This window comes from Nuphar pumila, chromosome 16 (assembly GCF_984573655.1).
Source record: "Nuphar pumila chromosome 16, dmNupPumi1.hap1.1, whole genome shotgun sequence".
NCBI lineage: Eukaryota > Viridiplantae > Streptophyta > Magnoliopsida > Nymphaeales > Nymphaeaceae > Nuphar > Nuphar pumila.
Genome location: NC_143264.1, coordinates 4,007,179 through 4,028,531, shown reverse-complemented (window position 1 = coordinate 4,028,531; position 21,353 = coordinate 4,007,179). Strand labels below are relative to the sequence as shown.

General features: G+C 36.4%; 2 protein-coding genes across 2 annotated transcripts; both read left to right on the top strand.

Moving 5' to 3' along the window:
- The first annotated feature begins 974 nt into the window (after positions 1-974).
- Positions 975-11,899, top strand: LOC149812713 (uncharacterized). The gene is made up of 6 exons (XM_089992284.1): positions 975-2,916; positions 3,238-3,354; positions 8,731-8,795; positions 10,021-10,126; positions 11,293-11,364; positions 11,837-11,899. The coding sequence occupies exons 1-6, from the start codon at positions 2,677-2,679 to the stop codon at positions 11,897-11,899; spliced, it is 663 nt and encodes a 220-aa protein (XP_089848410.1). The 5' UTR covers positions 975-2,676.
- LOC149812712 (uncharacterized) lies at positions 11,371-18,290 on the top strand. The gene is made up of 7 exons (XM_089991856.1): positions 11,371-12,272; positions 12,352-12,530; positions 12,655-12,839; positions 13,669-13,796; positions 15,420-15,697; positions 16,726-16,969; positions 17,273-18,290. The coding sequence occupies exons 1-7, from the start codon at positions 12,143-12,145 to the stop codon at positions 18,079-18,081; spliced, it is 1,953 nt and encodes a 650-aa protein (XP_089847982.1). The 5' UTR covers positions 11,371-12,142; the 3' UTR covers positions 18,082-18,290.
- The last annotated feature ends 3,063 nt before the right edge of the window (positions 18,291-21,353 follow it).

The following is a 21,353-nucleotide window of genomic DNA, read 5'->3' as shown; positions in this document are numbered from 1 at the left end:
TATATATATATATATATATATATATATATATATATATATATATATATATATATATATATATATATATATATAAGTAATGAATACATGTGCAAGCATGACATCATCCATGGATACATGTGTGAGCATGATGGCATGCTCACATGCATCTATGTCCAACGTGGATGGAAATGGATGCATGTGTGTGCATGCAATCGTCGATGTCATGAGAGAGAGAGAAAGAGAGCCATGTAACATTTAAGAAAGTAAATTTTCCCTTTTAATGAAAATTTGGGAAACATGCAATTAGAATTTAAGTAAGCTACATGTCCGAGAGAGGCGTAAACGATATACCTTAATTTGGTTTGCCGTTATCAGATGTGCACCTTTATTTTTCCATGCTACAGTGATTTAGCGACGGTCCAAGACTGCCACTAAAGAATTGACGTGCCTTTTATTCTTTTGCACACAACTCTTTTAGTGGCAGTCTATGACCATCGCTAAAACATTGTTTAGCGTTAAAAAAAAGAAAGGGCGTGAAGCATGTGTTTCATGACTGATAACTCAGGCCAAATTAAGGTTTGACGTTACTCTTGTCCCCTGCAGGTTTATTTAATATGCATCACAGTCATTGGATCTCAAAAGATCAATGCCAATCAAAAGAAAGTAGGTGCTCCATGAACAACTTATCATTACTATATATATATATATATATATATATAACGGACGCCCAATGTGCGCTCATGTTAAAAAGACCTTTTAGTTTGAAGCGCTGCTAAAGGTCAGAGCGAAAAATTAGACATGGCGCTTCAAAAGTGCTGCTAAAGGTAATTTACCTTTAGTGGTGTTTTGAAGCATCGCTAAAGGTCTGGGCAGAAAGTAGACCTTTAGTGGCGCTTCAAAAGCATCTCTAAAGGCTCTTTTTTAAGAGAACGGGTGTGATGGGGGCTATTCAGTCAGGCACCTACCACTTTTTACATATAGGAATTCAATATACTAATGTCCACCAGTTCTCATGCGTGGAGCGATTGAACCCCACAGTTGTTCGATTCAAAAAGTTGTTCTGGAGACAGTAACCCTAATCTCTCTCTATATATATTCTCTAACGAAGCCCTAATCTCCTCTCTCTCAAGCCTTCCGCCCTCCCCAACTCCCCGCGAGCCCACTGTGGTGATCACACTCTCTCCACCGCTCCGGCCCTGTCCGCGCGACTCCACGGCCAGGCAGGCCCACTCTCTCGAATCTTTCCCGCGAGTCGCGAGTCTCGCGACCTGATGTTTGATTCATCCTGATCTCTCTCTCTCTTCTCTTTTTTTTCATTATTTTGGTTTTTTATTTGACATGATTAAAACACACAGCTCCTCCTTGCCCCTCTCCGTTTTCTATATCTTTTATTTTTCTCCTGATGTTGTTTCCGTCCTACTCTCCCCATAAACTGCTCCCGAGAAACCTTTTTTTTTTATACATCTCTATTTTTTTTTTCATAGTGGGTAATCTAGATGCAGTGACATTTTAATTAGTACATTACTTGCATTGCTTATGGCTGATTTAAAGGTACGTAGCTAAGCTGGAATTCTTATGTAGAAAACGTATCTTTGTTTTCTTTTAGCTCATTTCATTTGATTTGCTTATTGCCATCCAGCCGATTCAAGCTATCGCATAAAAAAAATTTCTGCTCTTTCGAGATCTAAAAAACGAGCATTATGAGTGCTTTTGTTTGTCAGTGATTGCTGTTAAGATGGGGTGTTTCATTTTTTCAGATTATATGCATGTATGCTTGATATATTCAATTCAGATAGCTAGGAAAAATTATAGGTTGTGCGTCCTCCAGGTAAGACGGTCGCTGCAACTCCTAAAGATATCCTGACAGTAACCATAAAATTTTTAAAGCGCATCACTGTAATAATCTTAGAATACAAATAGGACTTACCATTCCCTGCAAGACCATAAACAAAATATAGGACAAACTTATTTTGTTCGATGGCACCTATAATCTCCTCAAAAGTATATCTTTGTTAATCGTTTAGTGCTTGACAACAAACCTTTTGCTCATCCAAAACATCAATATTAATATCATTAAATATACTACATTAAAAAATATCTTCCGCAGTTATACTCTGCACAGTAGATGGAAGATCATAATATGATAAACCTTGATTTAAATTGTATGCATGTTTGTATCTGTGGTCTCCTTGTAGTTATCTCTTGATTTTTTTCCTTTTCTTCAAATGCCTTAATCTTACATCATTCCTCCCGGTTTTGAGTTCTTTTCCTCTTAATGTCCTCTATTCTTTGCTTTCTTCACTTTTTGGAGTTATCATTACTCTTGATTTCAAAGAAATCGTTTTTTTTAGGATGCACTTAAATTGTTTGAGGGAAAACCTCAACCAACTTCTATGATTGCTTTAAAGTTTTTCTTAACGGTTTTTACTTCTCCCCTTGAATATTTTATTACTCAAATGACACTTCTCATTCGCTTCATAAAAAAAAATGGTGAAGAAGGAAAAGTGTGGGGAAAGCAAGAACTCGAGGTTCCTACCTTTTTTCCCCTTTTCCTAACAAAATTCACCTTGTTTTCTCCTCACTTCTATTTCTCCAATTCTCCATTTTATGTTTCAGACAAATTTCCGAAAACACTCAGGTTTATTGTTTCTGTGATCATTTATTTATTTATTTACTTTGATTAGGTGTTTGGGCAGCATGCAGTATCCCAAGTTGAAACCGTGCCTGCTGCAGTCGCTAATCGCTGATCATCTTCTCGAAGAGAACACACCACTCTCTGATCCTTCGAGGCTCTCAACTATCATTTCCTCCATCAAATTGCATGGCCTTCTATTGGAGCATTTTGATGGTTCACCCGATCAGAAACTTGAGAGTGAGTGGCGATCTGCCATCAATTCATGGATTGATGGTTTGATCTCGCTGTGTTTAAGCAAAAAGGTACTACCACCTTGTTAATTCTTGTTTTAAATATTTCCCTTTTGATTTCCAAAGGAGTGAATCAAGACAGGAGTTGGTTTTGATAGAAAGTTTATTCTTTTCCCTTGTGGTGACTCAAAGAATGTGTTAATTCTGTTGCTCTGGGTGCTTTGGTTTGAGATTATCACTATGATTGTTTAATGGTGTTTGCTCATGCTTTTATAAAGTTTTTTGGTGTTATGGTGACTCAAAGAAATGTGATAATATTTTGCTCTTGATGGTTTTGATTTTGAGTTGTTCAGTGTGAAGATCCTCCTTTTTTTTTTGCCTTTGATCATGTAGCCGGACAAGTGCTGGGTTGGCGTCAGCTTGCTGGGTGTAACTTGCCAAGAGTGTAGTGCAAGCCTGTTTCTCACATCTTATTCATCCTGGTTCGAAAAGCTTCTCTTACTGCTCAAGGTTTCATTCATGAACTTGACTGTTTATATTTCTCTTACCTGTCCAATTTTTTGCTATGTAAATATTAATCTCTATCAGCTTATGTAGTATATATTTCGACAATATGACAAATAATTGAGTGAATTTGATTCACATGGCTAAGCACAATCATGCCACAATGGCGGGTTGAACATGATTTTTGGGTGGTTCTGCTCCATACCATTTACAACTAGATGATGGGCTTAAAGTGTTCTAAGTTAAAGCCTGAAGGACATTGCATGTTTGATAGATACCCTGTGTGTCTATCCTTTGCTGCATGGCTTAAGCCAACACACACTATCCTTGGTGGGCCGCAGAGTACTCTGGAGGTTTACACCGGAGCTGGTGAAATAGGGCCACAACAAATGTGGCACCTCTTGGCCAATTAGGGGACGTTTATATAACAGTGGTTTCTCCTTATAAAAAAAGTCAATTACGACTAGACACATAAAAATGTTTGTCTTACTCTCTTTCATCTATTTTCCCTTGCCTTGTTTGTGAATTTAATAAGGTTTGTAATGCTCAGACAGTCATGCATCTAGGCTCATAGATTTGAGTCAAAAGAGGGAAATTTTGATATATTGTGACATCATGTTTGATGTAATATTTTACTTTGCTGCAATGGCACCATTCAGCTTTGCTTTTCGTTTGAATATGTTCTTCGTACCTTCAAAAGAGATATGTAGAAGCAGGAAAAATTTGTTTCTCTTTCATTGCTATATCCATGTATGTGTATATGGCATAGATATCACTTATATTTTGAGAAACTATCTTGATATTATTTTGATATAGTGAGAAGGCACTGCTATAGCTATACTATAATGATATCATCACTACAGTTTCATAACTTGTTTCTTTTTTAATTTACTGTCTTTTATATTTTTTTACCTTCTTTTTACATTTCTTTGTAGAAATAACACTTATGAACTTATTTTATGCTATCGTTTTTTTAATTTTTCATTTTTAAATGCAAAAGGTTATGCTAGTTTTTCTAAGATTTTATAGAAAATCCTATAATATCTTCAGAAATTGCTTCACCATTGTTGTGACCAGTGTCACTGATATATTGAAAATATTGTGATATTATCGGCTATTTCAAGGTAGTCGATAATATCCGGAGTATATCACAATATTTTTAATCTCGTGATAATATCATTACAGAAAGGGAAGGAAGGAAGGACAAGAAAGAAGGAAAAGAAAAGAAGAAAGGGAAGAAAGGAAGGATAGGAAAGAATGAATATAAAAAATGAATGGAGGGGAAGAAGGAAAAGAAAGGAAAAGAAAAAAAGGAAGGAAGTAAAGGAAAAGAAGGAAGAGAAGAAGGGAAGGGATGGAAAGGAAAGAAGGAAAGAAAAAGAAGAAAGGGAAGAAATGAAGGAAGGAAAGGAAAGAGGAGAAGAAAAGATGCTCCAAAGATATGATCCCATCCTCATATACCCTCATAGTAAAATGACAATCTATCTCAATATGCTTGGCCCTCTCGTGGAACTCTCGATCCTTTATAATGTGAATGACACTCATATTGTTACAATACAAGGAGGTTCTTCCACAATGAAACACCTAACTCTCCCCAAAGCCACCTTATCCAAATAATATCAGTTGTAACTAAGCCATAACTCTATAGTCTACCTCAATTGTGGGTAAAGCAACTCATTGATGCTTTTTGCTCTTCCAAGAAATCAAAGTGCTTCCAAGAATAACACAAAACCTTAAAGTAGAGAGGTGGTCTCGAGTGAATCCCCTATAGTCTGCATCTCAAATGTTTCTAAGGTTTGTGGAGGATGATGACAAGAACATTCCAAAATGCATAGTATCTCTCACATATCTAATAATCCTGAAAACAACAAGGTGAACCAATGTGGTTGAGCTCATACATTGACTGACAACATGTACATAAATGATATCAGACTTGGATATAGTCAAGTATATCGAACTCTCAACTAATTACTTGTATATCATTGGGTGTTCTAGCTCCTCTCTATTTGTAGCCCTTAACCTCATAGTTGCTTCCATAGGAGAGGTAACTTTCTTAGAATTATCTGCTACTAGCCTTGCTTTCTCAACAAGATCAGTTGTATACTTATGCGGGGATAAGTAAAGTCCCCCTTGAGTATGCAACTGCCAAGGCAAGGAAATATTTCAAATTTCTAAGGTCTTTCATTTTAATGATATTAGCTATCCTCGGCGTCTACTTTTTGCACATCATCTCCTGTAATCACCATAGGAGTAATATACACTTGCCATGAGATAAAGAGGATACAAACAAAGCGGGATCATAATAGCTTTGGTCAAGGCCGAAAGATCTAACCACAATGTTGAACTTCTCAAACCACATGCATGGTGCTTGTTTGAGCCCATACAAGGCTCTCTTCCATCCGCATACTCTGCCTTTAGAATCTGAGTACCACCAAGACATCAAACTGTTTGAGAATGCCAAAAAAACTGACTTCAATTCTTATGCTCAACAACACTATTTGTTCTGGTGTATGGAGACAAGACTTTTGGTGTATGATACTATTTTTAACAAGAATTTATTATAGTTCATTACTTATGTATTCTCTCCCTGAATTTGAGTGAAAATCTTAAATTGAGGTAAAAAATTGAGTTTTAATCATAGCATAAAATTGTTTTAGAATGCCAAAAAACTCACTTTTATTTTTTATAAAGTAAATCCATGCATATTTTGTGCAGTCATCTATGAAGGGTACAAAATACGAGAATCCACCTTTTGACAAAACTGGTTAGAGCTGCTAAATATCAGAGTATACAAGATCAAAAACATGCAATGACTCCACACTACTACCATCAAAAGGTAATGCATGACATTTGGCTAATTAGCAACTCTCACACTCCTTCATAGATTTAAACACTATAACTCTTGACTCATCAACGTACCAAATGCACTAAAGTCAGGAGTTGAGAAACATGGCCGTGGCATCTATGCCAAAGGACTGAAGGATCTAGCACAACAACACCACAACAAAAAATATGTGGAAACAGACTCTTCAGTCGAGTCAAGCAATACAATCAACCCCTTCTATGCTTAGTCCCACTCCTCCTCCCTAACTACCGTCAACACAACCATCAAGTGAAAATACATCACATTATAACGTATCATCTAACTTTTTGATATTAAATTCAACGCAATAGATGGAACATGGTATACTTTTGTAACCTTTAGTTGGTTCTTAATGTTAGAAGACAAATTTATGGTCCAACTTTTGATACTGACCTGATGTCTCCATTAGTTATGTGAAAGGATCCATGACGATGCTTATAGTTGTCTAAGGCAGACTCATTGGCAGTCATGTGACATGACACCCCTGAATCTATTAACTAACTTGGACAAGGACTAGGTATGCTTGCAGGTGCAGAGGAAGTGGATGCAAATGAATGAGCGAGGAGCTGCTAAATTTGCTTTAGTATTTGAGTCTATATAAAGGAGTCAGAAGCCTGGGCTGCACTTATTATTGATACTGTCGGTGGTTAAGTTGCAAACTACAAGTGTATTTACCGTTGAAGTCCTAAACTTTTTCTTCAAGTTAGGAAATGCAATCTCCATATGCCTCATTTTTTTATAATAGTGGCATCGCATTGTACCCATGTCCCAACGAGACGAGCCACTCTAGTGCGTATGTTACTCACCTTGAATATGTGTTTGCTTTGCTGCCACAAGTACAATATCATCTACAGATTTAGCTTCAAAAGACTTGATTTTAGTCTCTTTTGCAATTAGCTTGCTCAACATCTGAGTGAATGTAGGGAACTCAGCTCTATGTAACATCACACACTTAGTCCTATCAAACTTAGTTTTCAAGGTCATCAGAAACTCGATAACTCTCGACTTTTTCTTTCTATGCACTGGGCAATTCTTGCATTCATCACATCTAGTGCAAGGGGGATCTGAATCCATAAGTGCTATCACATCCCAAATTTGCTGCATTTGTGAATAAAAGCTTTGCACAGTCTTACTTTCCTATTTGAGCCCTCTAAGATCTTGAACCTGCTGGTACTCTCTTGCCTAGTTGTTTTGTTGGTATACTGGAGCTAGAAAGTTCTAAGCATATGTGGCTTTCTCAAACTTGGCCTGGTTAACTGCTGAGCATCCTTGACCCTAACAACCATGCCATAATCTTTGCATATTTTACATCTATTCCCCTGCCTTTTCATCATATCAAACCACGCTGTCCACCTTTTTTGTCACACCCCAATTAATGGTGACATTGCTGCCCAACTCAGCCCGACACATCAAATTGGTCATCAACACCTCTATAGGATTTCAAACGCTACCCGAGAGGCTGAAAGCAATCACAGATAGATGTTAAGCTGAAAGGAATTTAAAACACAGAAATCCCTGAAATTTCTAACTACGACCCCTATAGAACCTGCCCGAGAATCATCACATCTAACCAGCTCCAAACATCAAATCAATGCCTTTATCATGATTCTAGGTGAAAGCAGCCTAAATAGATCCAATCTAGGGCAGAAAATAACTTGGAAATAATCCAGGATTTAAGATTTTGTGAATCAGACCCTATTTGTCAGAAAAGTTCCAAAAAACCATGAAAAATCACGACTTCTTGTAGAGAACTCCAAATTGCACGAAATTGTTTGTGAAATCTTGTCCTCTGTAGCTCTTTTAGTTACAAATGAAAAAGATTCCCAATAACCTATCTCTACCTTAGGCATTCCATTAATGGCTGATGTCAGCTATGCACTGTATCACACTAAAAAATTGTTGCTTCTAGATGATCTCCTCCATTCATGAACTGCTGCAATGGAAGGAAGAACACTGATATGCAGGAGTTCAGCATGTTTCTTGTTACTCTTCAAACAAAAGCTATATTACATAAGGCTGTCCTCCTCTTCATTAGGGTTCAATCTACAATAATTTCCATGCCTAAACTACGGTCGATAATCATATATATTGATAGGACTATGAGTAACACCTGCATGCATATTTACATCTTTGTACATGAACAAAGCTAGTATTTTCAACAATGTAGCACATCCAACTAATGATCTACTATTTTTGCACGAGGTTCACAATCACCAATTTGATGGTTCCACTGATAACAATTGTTATGATGTAATATCGCAAACATTTATCTAAATAATATAATAAAATAAATGTGAACTTTGTTCTGCCTGCTTGGAATATTAAGCTTCTGGGTGTCCTCAAGAAAAAAAGGTGGGGGTGGGGGGGGGGGACAAAAACCTTGTTTTATATGTCCATACTATCTTGAATGATGTTATTATGAATGCGTTGCATTGATTCTTTTTGGCTTAATATCTGTCCCTTTTACATGTTATTTGAGAAAGTTGTTTGGTAATGATATTTTTTGTCTTGCTATGCAGCCTCAGTCAGACTCTCATTTTATCAAAGTGGCTTCTTGTGCAGCATTATCAGACCTACTTACGAGGTTCTTATTTATCTTGCTTGTTATATGCCACTGCACTTGTCCTCATTTTGTGGTATCAATGATGTGATATATCCGTCAGTCAATATTTATTTTGTATTGTTTTGGAGGTGTGCTTTCATTCATAATCTTTTTGTAATGTTTGCACATTTTTTATGTGTTCTACTATTTATTTCTTTTACTAATTTTGCTTTTCTTCTCCCACTATGCAAGCAGGCTTTTAGCCCTGGTTGGACTTGATTCCAAGGCCACATAATCATGATACTGAGTCTCCATGGTCTGTTTATCATGCTTACTCTTTTTATACAACTGGCAAGAAACCTCACAGAAATCTGCTCTGAAGTATAGAAGAGTGTACTTGTCAGTTATGACTAGAGAGGAGTCATTAAGCTGAAAGTTATGCACCGTTTTTCCTTCTTTTATAGCGAGAGAATGTGAAAGTACATTTGGTACATTTGCTTCCTCTTTAATACATATTGTTATGCTTGTTATGAACTTATTGATGAAGGGAAATGCACGAAGGCCTTTATCATTACATGTTCTTTTCTGAGTAAAACCTTCATGATGCACTGGAACAAATCTTGAGGCCAAAATCTGGACGGCATAGTAAATGACCAACTCTTAGATACTTAAATCCAAAATCATACCAGAGAATCAGAGATAAAGCACCAGAGCTACGGAATATCCAACTTTTTCTTGGATCTAACATTTGCTTTTGTGTTAATGGAAAAACAGAAGAGGGAACATTTGGTTTTGTTCAATCCAAAAAATGATACTAACTTGATGTGAATGGAAAGAAAAATTGTTGCGCTCGACATTTATGGATTGTTTTTAAATTATATAATTATTACTGCTTGGAATCCAACAAAATATTGTTTTTTGGAATTTACTGATTTTCAATGGGCGTTTCTTAATACATAAAAAAGTGCACATGCCAACATATAAGAACATATGTCGTACATATGTACAAAATGAGTCATGGTACATTTAGTATCAATCTTGCTTCACATCCAGAAATTTAGATGAACTGATTATTTTTACAGTTGCAATTTGATTGTTTTAGTACTTACAAGTTTACGCTCCTTGGTACTATATTTGTGGTATGTGCATCTACACTATCCTTTGTGTGTATGTAGGAATATAGTTCCTTATTGTTGTTGATTTCCTTCGCTAATCAATTGGTTCAGGACTTGGTTCTGACATTACTTTGTGGTGTTTATGATAATAGGCTTTACAGTTTTCCAAACTCTAAGAAAGAGGGAGCTTCCATGTCAAGCAAACTTATTCCTTTGGTTCTGCAACTGTTAACACAAGATGGTTCAGATGACGTATTGGTTAGCAAGATTCTTTCCAATTAACTCTCGCTCCCCTCTATTTTTCTTTTTTTGATTTCTGTGCCCATTGTTTGACACATTTTTTAGTAGCATGTTGCTTTTGCTAAAGTCATATCTGCCACTCTGATATTGATTTATGGATTCCAAGCTCCTTAACCTAAAATATAAAATCAAGACCTTTTAGCAAAACAGAGAAAAAGCGACTGCTTGTTTTTGTTGAATATGTAGAAGTCTAAAGTGTTATAGTATTTATTGAATAATTCCCTTTACAATTGGAAGCTATGTGATTGGTCTTTAACTGATATACTTTTTAGATATATGGGAAGTGTGGTAACATATATATATAGTAGTTTCCTACACCCTTAGGTGTCTACGTGAGCCTACACACATGCGGAACACACACATTTGTTTTTGCCATTAAAATGACCTTTAGGCAGGGGTTGCGACTGGCACTAAAGACCTTCTTGTACGCACAGACGCTGTGCATAGTGGGTCGTCCATCATCAGCAATGGACGACCCTGGTGAGTTCGCACTTCCAAAATTTTAGGAAGCGGGAAGTGCGGGAGGACTTAAGAGCGAACTAGGAAGCGACCTAGGGGGAAGCGAAAAAAAGAAAAAGTATAAAAAAACAAGAAGAAAAAACAGAAAAAAATGAAAAAAGAAGGGGAAGTGAGCTTCCCAGTAATTGGGAAGCACACTTCATTCCCGTTTAATCAGAAGCGCCACGTTTCGTGCTTCGGAGAAGCGCGCTTTCTCAAGTCGTATGGTGCTTCCGGTAACCCTAGGCATGCCCATGTGACATAGCAAATCACAAACTAAGTTGCCAATGTCTATGTCATTAAGGACCCATTCTTTGTATGTCTCTCTCTTCCTTTATGTTTTGAACAACATGTAGTGGTTGCTATCTTAATAGTCTTATAAGAAAGATCAGCATGTAATAAAATCCAGCTCACGAGCTTTTTATTTTCATGAGTGCTTTGCTGCAGACTTGTGTAGTTATATAGTGTTAATTAGTCCCAAACCGAGTATTTTTAGTGGAAGTGCATTGAGTGGTTTGACTGTCCAAATGATTTGCTTTTGCCTCTTTTAATATGTATGTTGTTTGACTCTTCTTTTTAGGAGTTACATGGACTACTCGTGTTCTTATAGTATTAACCTTTTGCAGGAAGCGGCTGCTGGTCTTCTTTGTAACCTGTTAACTTTGTTTCCGTCATCTTTTCATCGTCACTATGATAGTGTGAGTGCAAATTTCTTTCACTCCCTTGGAATGTTCATTATGACTTTTTCTGAGTTGTTCCTTAGAGACAACGCTTGAACCTCAACTTGTTCTCTATGGACTTCCAAATATGAAATATTAAAGCATTATGTCAACTTAATGGCTTCTTGCCTGTGTCAATCTATTTGACAATTTGCTTGAAGGAAGATTTATAGTGTTTGGGGATATATTTTGTATAACTGCCAATAATCTGGATTTATAAACACAAAATTTGTTTTCTAGTAGCTTGCAAAAAGTTTTTCTCCATTAGGATTTTTTTTCTTTGCATAGTAGCTTATTTCTAAACTAATTAAGAAATCAATTTTAGTTTTTTTCATTTCACCTATTGATTGTTTCAATTGGATAGTATTGGTTTATTATGCGCCATTCAAAATTAAAATGTTTAAATTTGTGAAAGAATTGTCATATTAGTTTGGATGATGTACTGTCACAGGCTGAGGCTGTTGTCGCAACCCTCTTGTTCAGAAATTCAAGCTTGGCTTTATCTAAGGTGTGAACCATGGGAAACTAACCTGCATCTATCGGTTTTGTTATTTTAATAGCACTGTCTTCTCAGGGACTAAATGGTCAACTCCATAGATGGTTTGACTTTGTCAAACTTTGTTTTGAAATATTCACTGTTATAAAAATTTTTCGCAGTCCCTTTTTTTGCAGACAGGATTTTTATGTGTATTGTTCTTTTCCTTTTGGATAGTTAAGCTTTTACATTAAATACTTGGTTTTTCATGTATACTTTTAGATGTTTGCCCAATTACTGGCTTTCCTTCCGAGGGCAAGGGGTGATGTTGCTAGCTGGTCCCAGATGATGACGAAGCTTTTGATATCAATCAATACAAATTTGAATTATATTTTTCAAGGCTTTGAAGATGGTAATTGATACAAATGCTTTATATTTATATGTTTGTGAAGCCTTGTGTTAAATAGAGCTAATTCTTGTTTCTAATGCAGCAAACAAAGGCTTGAATGCTATCAATCTCTTGGTTGAACCAGGAAAAGATCCCCCTCCTCCCTTGGGTGGTTACTCAGATGAACAACCAAAAGACAAGTTTGGCAAACTTCATATTCCTCATGTTTGCTCATTGATGAAGTGTTGTATTTCAATGCTTACCAGTCCTTATCATGTCCAGGTAGGCCAACATATTGTTTGTTTAATATTGTGGTCCTGTGAATTTCATGCAAGGCCATTTCCTCCTTTGCCCTTATGTTTATTGTGGATTAAGATCTACAGTGATTTTGTTTCAATGTTGTCAGGTCACTGTCCCTATGCACTCTCTGCTTTCACTCGTCGAAAGAGTGCTCTCACTGGATGGTAATAACTGCTATGCTTCGATGCCCGTTATGGCCATTACTCAGCTAGAGTTTATCTTTTCTGATCTCCCTGTGTTGCACCTGAATTGCTTGGATTTGCTACATGCAATCATCAAGGGGGTCCGCAGGTGAGTCACAACTTTGTTACTGTTTTCTCTGTGAACACATGGTGGTCATTATCATTTGGAGAATTCACTAGCGCCCATTTTTTGGTATTTGACAGATACATCCTTTGGAGTTTGCATTCTCTAGATTTCTTGCAATTAAGAACTGTTATTTTTAGCATTTCTTTATTTGATGAGATTTTTTCCGAGATTTAAAAAAAAACATAATTTTCCAAATTATCCAGGGATATTCACTTGCCAAGAATATCCTGAGAATAAGATTGTGACTATGGACAAAAGCATCTAAACCATTCACATGACAACATCTGACATGATCCATTTCAGATCAAGTGTCTTTTGCGAACAAACACAAAGAGGAAGGTGCCAACACTCCGTTACACATGTTCTTTACTTCATATCTTTTCAGATCCTGAGGAGTCTATTGAATCCCAAATGTGAAAATTTTGTTCTTTATAAATTACCAGGAACATTTCTTCACTCATCATTTGTTCAAGGGGGGAAAGTTAGAGCATGTCAACATGCTATGCCTCATGCACTACCTTATGCCACCAGGATTTATAGTTAGTCATCTTCTTCTTTCTATGTTTTTTGCTTGTAGGTATTGGAAATGTATCTGTTAATCATCTAAGACTGTCTGCTTTGTGTTAATACCGTCCATAGTCCAATTCATCCTTAAAAACTGTAGTTCATAAAGGTGTATTTGGAGTTGTTTAGTCTAATGCCACATTTTCTTTCTTCATTTGTGCATGTGCATGTTCAGACATGCTAGTTGACATGTTGGGTATCATTTAACACCGCACATTATCTTTCCTAACAATTAGTTCTTGTGCAGTCAATTGCTACCTGCTGCTGGGAAGATTGTACGGCTTCTCCAAAATTATTTCAGGAGGTTTTTGTTGCCTTCCATTAGAGTCAAGCTTTACACAATTGCAAAAACTTTACTCATCTCCATGAACGTGGGTACGGCCCTAATCTTTCGTATCTCTTATTCTTACTGACACTGCTTTGATGTGTGCAAGACTGCCAAAACATTGTGTTTAATAACTTTTTTTCTAGAGGATGGTCGCCAAATTTAAAATATTCTTTTTATAGTTTTGCTCGCTTAGGTAGCTGCTGCATTAGAATGTTTGTGTCATGAAATGGCACGGAATCTGAGGCACAGGAGAAAAGATAATGATGCATTTTAGCAAAGAAAAAATAACAAAACAAAAATAATAATAATGTCTTTTATTAATTGTTCAAAACATGGATATATACAAAACCCATTCTCATTAAACTCACACTCATACATACATACATGATCATACACACTTGACACACATTATGCTAACACACCCATCACTCTCCCATTTACATGGCACACACACTTATTTTGCCTAACGGTTTGTCGGACCTCCAACTAGCCGGTAGGCTATAGCCCAACAACTAGCTGGTCAAAAGAAAATGACCATAAAGGATGAGATTGGTCATCTTAATGATTACCAAAATAAAATAATAGAAGTAGAATAAATAAAAGAAAAAAAATAATACTAGCCTAAAAGTATACACTAGGTATATGTAAACTAATCCTAACGGGTATACCTTGAGTATACCAAATCTAAAATACACAATACACTATAGGTATACGTCTAGTATACCTAGAATACAAGATAAAATGAGAAAGGAATAAATACAACAAACAATCCTACAAGTATGCTCGAGTATGCTGAGGACAAATACGCATCATTATTACATATTTCCTAACTGTTTGAACTAGTCCAGCTATTCCATGAATAACACATTTCTAGCATCATTTGCATAATGAAAATAAAATTCGTGCTAAGTGAATTAATAAAACATATTGGGCATGGAAACATCCGAAAAATATGCATTAGAATTTTAGTAATATCCAGAGCCCCAACTATTCTTGAAATATCAGGTTATCAATGAAACTCTTTTTTGGCTCTCCTTTTTTTTGAGTGTCCAGTTGTATGAGAAAACTGAAAACCATATCATACTTAAAATATTTTCTTCTCGTAGTGTTCAGAACCATCAAGTTTTATTGAGAATCTAGCAAGAAGCTCTGGCCGCATTTTAGACATAGTAGATTCAGTTTCTGCTACAGTATTGGGTAACTTGTCACTGTCAATGTTTTTACAGCTCTTTCTGATGACATCATAAGTTTTCATTTGATCTCTGTTTGATGTTTATTTCAATTCATTTTTGAACTATTCTTTGAGTTGGCTAGTTTATGGAGTCTCATACTTTAAATCAAAGTCATCAGTTGTGGTGCCTGTTCGAGCCTCAGAATTTGAAATCATGTAATCTCGTTTTCGATTCAAACAGGAAATTTTGAGCTCAGACATTCTTTTACACTTTTTGGAACAGAAAGTTTGACAAAAAAATGGGAATTGCTGAGTTGTTATGACTTGTTTATTGCATATTTTCTTCGTTATGTTAGGTCTTCCTTTAAAGCATCACATAGTTCAAATGTTCTAATTGCTTTTTTGCTGGTGGAGTATAGCTTGTACCACAGTACCTTGTATCTTTATGTTTAAGAAAAATAAGAACTTATACTAACTTAGAAGTTCTGATTTTGATCAGGAATGGCTCTGTATCTTGCCAATGATGTAATTGATAATGCATCTAGGGATCTGGATATTGGTTTTCAAGCACAGGGATCCATCCCTTCTCAAGTACACTCTTCAAAACATGGAACTGGGGCATCAAAAGCCTCTAGGAGAGGAAAGAGGAAGCATGTTTCTGGATCCCCTGAGGATAACTCAAGTGGAATTGAAGCTGAAGTTTCGAGTAATTGTCCAAAGATTCCTTTCTCTGTGCAGATTTTTGCTCTTCAAGCAGTAGAAGCCCTTCTTACTGTGGTATGCATCTTAAACAGTCTTTCTTTGGTTCTAGGTGTTAGGTTGTTTCTGATCTGTTGATTTCCTCATTTATGAGGAATCATAGGTTTGTCATTGCTTGAATGAGGCATCTTGAAGTTGACCATAGTAAAAATTTCCTTGTATTGCAAAAGGTCCCATGAATCTAATAGTATGTGACTCAATGTCAGCCATGAAATCTTCTTTTCATTGCCATGTCTCAAATCTCATTATAAGGGATTTTGTTGTCATGAGAATCATGTGGCTTGAGAGAATCTCTCAAAAACATCTAGATATATTTATTATATTTTAAAAAATAAAGGCACATATAAATTCATAGTGAAAAAGATAAACATCTTAGCACAGTGTTAACATTGGGTTGATACAACAATAAGATTATGATATTTTGAAAATAGCATTTTTTGCATTTTATTGACTTTTTAAGTTGCCATGATAAAAGCATGGTAATTTTCAAAGTATTGGCTCAAATCTGCCTTAATTATGAATATTATGAAAGGAAAAAGCTTTTTCCCTTCATTGTTACACCATGCATCAGAATTTTGTAATATATCAACCGTTTGTAGTCTTTTTTATATGCTTCTTGGTATACTCTCCTCTTTATTGACCTTTGCAGGTTTATGTTACAGTTCCATGGTCATTTGGCGGCACCTAATTTTATCTGCTTATTTTGTGAAAAAGGAAAAAATGTTTGTGTCATTTGAAGGATTGTTTTGTGTAGTTATAGTCTTTCATTTTTTTCGGCAGAATTTAAGTTCCTTGTAGTGTGGATAACCGTTTTCAAAGATATTTCGGCAAATTGGTTAGTTAAAATGCTAGAAAGAGTTTCTGATATTCCGTGAATGCTGAGGGGACAGTTTGACGAGATGAGAATTCAAAAATATGGCACAGAGAAAGTAACGTGATAATAGATTTTTATCTCTCAATTTCATTATCCTTCTCTTTATGCTGTGTTTGTTATCGGGGCAAACAATGCTTTTGCTGAAACTACCATTGCTACTTGATTATACCAGGGTGGTTCTTTACATTCACACAGCTGGAGACCAAAGGTTGATCTTCTTTTGATACACGTAGCGACCAGTGCCTGTGAGGAAGGCTGGTCATATGAGGACCACAACATTGTTATGGAGGATGAAACAAATTTTGGTCGAGCAGATTTTCAGCTTGCTGCACTTCAAGCACTGTTGGCTTCTTTGCTTTCTCCATGCTCTCACAGGCCTCCATATTTATCACAAAGCCTCGCACTTTTCCGTAAAGGTTATCCTTTTGCATTTGATTTACAGTATATTACATTGAGAATTTCATCTTTTTGCTTGTGATGACAATACTAAATATTATCTGCTTCATCCTCAGCCATATATTAGTTTACAAGAACTCACAGAAATTCATCTAAACAAGTGCAGCAGTTGGTTGAATTTACAATAAATGTTTTATGAAGGAAAATACATTTTATTCAGGGTTTCTGCTGTATTTACTGGGTCTTGGTCAACTAGAAGAATTGTGATTGTTGGCATGCACATTGAAGAGAAATCTTATTTGTTAAAATGTTGATGGTCGCAGGCAAGCAAGAGGCTGGGACAAAACTTGCAGATTTCTGTGCACATGCTCTTCTGGCTTTAGAGCCTCTTATTCATCCACGTTCCCTTCAGTTAATGCCATCCTCATCTCTAATTAGTAATAACACAGGCATTGGTGGCTTAAACCAGAGGTTTCATTTAGCAGTTAATGAAAATGGGGTAGGAGACAAAATGGGCAGCCCCAGAGTGGACTACCCAAACATCTCAAAAACCGGTAAGCCGAAACTCCCAGTTGATGTGGGTGATATTTATCCAGATGACAAGTTATGTCTTGGTTGGTTGGCAAATATGGAAGAAACCGACACTGCTGAAGACAGACAGACAGTCCAAGTGGATGGTCTGACTGAACGTCTAACTGTTAATCTTGATAGAGTTGGTACGTTGGAGCCCTGCTCGGTTGTCAGATCAGAGAAGGAAATTTTGAAGGAAGACACCAGAAATGGTAGCTCAGTTCTGATACAAGAAATGCGGGTGAGTGGTGGTGCGGATGGTATGGGTAAGAGCACATTTCAGGAGCTAGAGGGCCATGAACCGGAAGAAGTGGTGGTGCATATGGAAAAAGACACTTCAGCTGAAAATGCAGGTGGGCTGTTTAAGGAATCTGAGCTAGTAAAACCAGTGGCATCACCATCAAAAGAAGATTCAGTCTCAGCTGGAATTGCAGATATTTCTGCTGAAGACAGCCCATTTTTCACCAGATTTTCTTCGTTGCACAGCACAGAAACCGTGGCATTGTCATCTGATTCAGAGAGTCTTCCAGACATCGTTGAAGGTGATCCAGACACAGACTAAAAACATGCATGCAGTGCTCATCCATACTTGATGTGTGGCTTGTGCAAGCTGGCCCTTTTTTGAATTCTTTAGATTCATACAATACTACCTTGAAGAAAGAAGGCTAAGGCCGGCCGGAAGAAAAGGAACAAAATGTAATTAATTTTAGTTTGTCGGAAATTAAATTATTTCGTTTAGTGAAAGAGTTGAGATAGATCCACAAAAGAAAATGGAAACAAATTAGTCCATACTTATGAGGTTGTGCTCTGCAATTGAGGTTTACATCCATTCTTTTTCGGGATATTTTCTTTTTCTTTTTACTAGTTCGTTAATTTCTTGGGAAAATTCCATTTAAATGTCGACCTTTTGCCCTTAGTTCCAAGTATGGACCTCACATTTCTGGCTACACAAACCCTTTGAGCTGTCATGGGTACTCACCATTTTGGTGGGGGTGTCCATGGTAACACAATACACGTGGATGCGGACATTGACTCGTAGTGTTCATAGTTTAATGTTATTGTAATGAATTTAAGTATCATTTCAATAAAAATATTTTTCAATATTAAAATATCGAATTTTAGTTTTTTATTAATTAGAAAATAAAAAAACCTTTTCCACGTGTTCTATTTTTCAAAAAGAAATTAGACTTACGTGTTAACCCTCCCCCCCATCACGTGTCCCCGTGTCTTTGTGATAGTCTTTGAGGCCTCTAATCATCACTTCACTGTTCTTGATTGATAGCAATAGCCCAACTCCTTCACCCTCCCTCGTCTTCCTTCTCTCACCTGGCCCATGGGTAAGGTGCAATATCCAGCGAGGATCCGTTTTGCCAGTAACCGCTGCCCACCTCAAACAGCTGGTACAACTCTAGGCCTGTTTAGTTGTCTATCCTGCCAACAACTCTCCATTTGGTGGTTGAGTGGGTGGGTTTCTGATGCAGGAGTTGAGCCTAGTGATTCGGGTTCATTAGATCATTTTGTATTCATCTTTTCTTATTTAAATTTGGACATTTGTATTTGGGTATTGGATCATTATATGGTCTATATCATTAGGATAAGTTTGATTTGATTATAAAGTTATTAGAAAAGGATTCCTTGAAATGTCAACTCAAATTCACCCGTAATCAGACGTAATCCCATTTTGCCCGGAGAGTATCATTATGGTTACTTGATAATCCAACCCAACATGATAACATCCATAAGTGATTCAAATGTAGGGGTGTCAGTGGGTCGGGTTTGGTTTGGACCCAGGTGGAAAACCATACTTTGACCAGATTTTTGGGGCATGGTATCGGGTCCAGACTCGGGTCTAATCGGGTTCACTTTATGAAAAGACATACTGGGACCGATAAGAACTACATGAACCAAACCCAATAAAACCATATTTTTTGTCATTTTACCTTGAAAATTTGTGGGTCTTAAGGGTCTGGGTCTGGTATAAAATTTCACAAACTATACTAGGGGCCATGTATGAATCGGACCTTCGGGTCTGGTCCCAGGTCTTCTTATTTATCACCATATCGGGATGTTGTATGGTTTGGTTTGGGTCCGGTCCGGGTAAACCTGGCCCGTTGACACCCCTATTCAAATGTCAGCAAATTCAACAAAAGTGCTACAACTAAGCCCAAAATAAAAAAATGCGATTGACACAAAAAAAAATGCAAAATTACCGTATAACAAATATAAAGTTAGGTCTACTCGCAGCGTATGTTTCCACCACCATAGAGCCAATAATACCATTTTGCTTTATGGAGTTTTTTATTGGATTCATTCTAAGTACACAAAATATAACAATCGATGCTGCAAGTCTACCATAACACTTGTTGTGAACTACAAATCGAACAATTAAACAAAATATAGTTTAGTAAATTTTGTTGTAAAGTATATTCATGTACATCTTCCTTTTATGTATATTAAGCAATTCAAAAACCATATTCAGTTTAGCAATATTTCTTTGTAAAATATATTTTTGATGTATACTTCTCTTTCATGAACAACCTTATGTCGACCCACATAAAGCTTAAATTTTTTTTAATCTTTACCCCGAGACAATGCAACATATAGCTGATCATGAGCAAACATATACCAATTCTTGGTATCGTTTGTCCTTGTGCTTTATTTATTGTCATAGCAAATAAAGCAACAACAGTTTCTACAGTATTTAAAGGAATTCTATAAATAAAAACATGTTCACCTCTCTTTGGTCCAGTCATAATGATAGTTGGGATTACATTTGGTCTAAAGTTTTGTCACACTAATCTTGTTTCATTACATAAACTATCCTTTTAATTAAAATCCTTAATAATATAATCAGTCAACTTCTCTTCAATACCAATTTATGTGGTGGAAAACCAGAAAGTGATAAAGTATACAAAAACTCTTCTGGGTAGAAATTGTGAGACTCTTCACCTGCACTATCAAATCTATAGTAAACTACCTCTTCATTGTCAAATTGTGATGGTAATTAGTTGTTTATTAAATCAGCATTGTCATTTGCAGTAGCCAAAATGTCTCAATCAATTAACCATTGATGGTTGTTATTATTACTTTTAATGTCTTTGTTAACAAACTTAATTAGTTTACATAATCTTTGACTATATCATCTTCTTCATCAATATTAATAATTTCCTAAGATGTTGAACCAAAGTTTCATCCACTGTGGAGGCTAGTCCATTTTCTGCAAACGCTCTCATATTCTGTGTTAACTTTAAAACATGCAAAAAAGACCAAACCTTTGATTTAAGAGTTCAATTATGCCACCTCTAGAAGCTTTTGGAATAACATGCAACACTTGTCTAAAATCCCCTCCCGGAACAACTACAATTCCTCCAAAAGGTTGATTACATTCCAAGATGTCACAGTATGTTCGATCCAATACTTCAAAAGCATATTTAGAGTCCATGGATGCTCCATCATAAATGATAACCCCAGAGGCGTAGCTAGGATTCATGTGAAGGGGGGGGGGGCAAATTCTTATGTTCTTTGTGTGATTGATTTGTGTATCTCAAAATCTGTCAAAATTCCAAAGACGCTATTTACAAGCACTATTCACCCCCCCCCCTCTAGTGCTCGTTGTCTCGATCCTATAATACTTTCATTTGGTATCAGAGCAGGTTAGCTATATTTTGATCTTACCATCATCTAGCATGCCAACAACATCATCTCAGCACAAAGAATGATGCTCCTTTGTTCGTCCTCTTCTCTTCAACGAAACAAACTATAGATACTAGAAAGTGAGAATGATAATATTCTTACAATCCATGGATCTCGAAATTTGGAGAGTTGTTTCAGAAA

Bases quoted from the DNA above. Each gene is read 5' to 3' on its own strand.
- LOC149812713 (XM_089992284.1), top strand. From the start codon at position 2,677: ATGCAGTATCCCAAGTTGAAACCGTGCCTGCTGCAGTCGCTAATCGCT. The intron at 2,917-3,237 runs GTACTACCACCT...TTGATCATGTAG, and splicing joins CGCTGTGTTTAAGCAAAAAG to CCGGACAAGTGCTGGGTTGG. The intron at 8,796-10,020 runs GTTCTTATTTAT...TTATGATAATAG, and splicing joins TTATCAGACCTACTTACGAG to GCTTTACAGTTTTCCAAACT.
- LOC149812712 (XM_089991856.1), top strand. From the start codon at position 12,143: ATGTTTGCCCAATTACTGGCTTTCCTTCCGAGGGCAAGGGGTGATGTT. The intron at 12,273-12,351 runs GTAATTGATACA...TTTCTAATGCAG, and splicing joins TTTTCAAGGCTTTGAAGATG to CAAACAAAGGCTTGAATGCT. The intron at 12,840-13,668 runs GTGAGTCACAAC...GTTCTTGTGCAG, and splicing joins ATCATCAAGGGGGTCCGCAG to TCAATTGCTACCTGCTGCTG.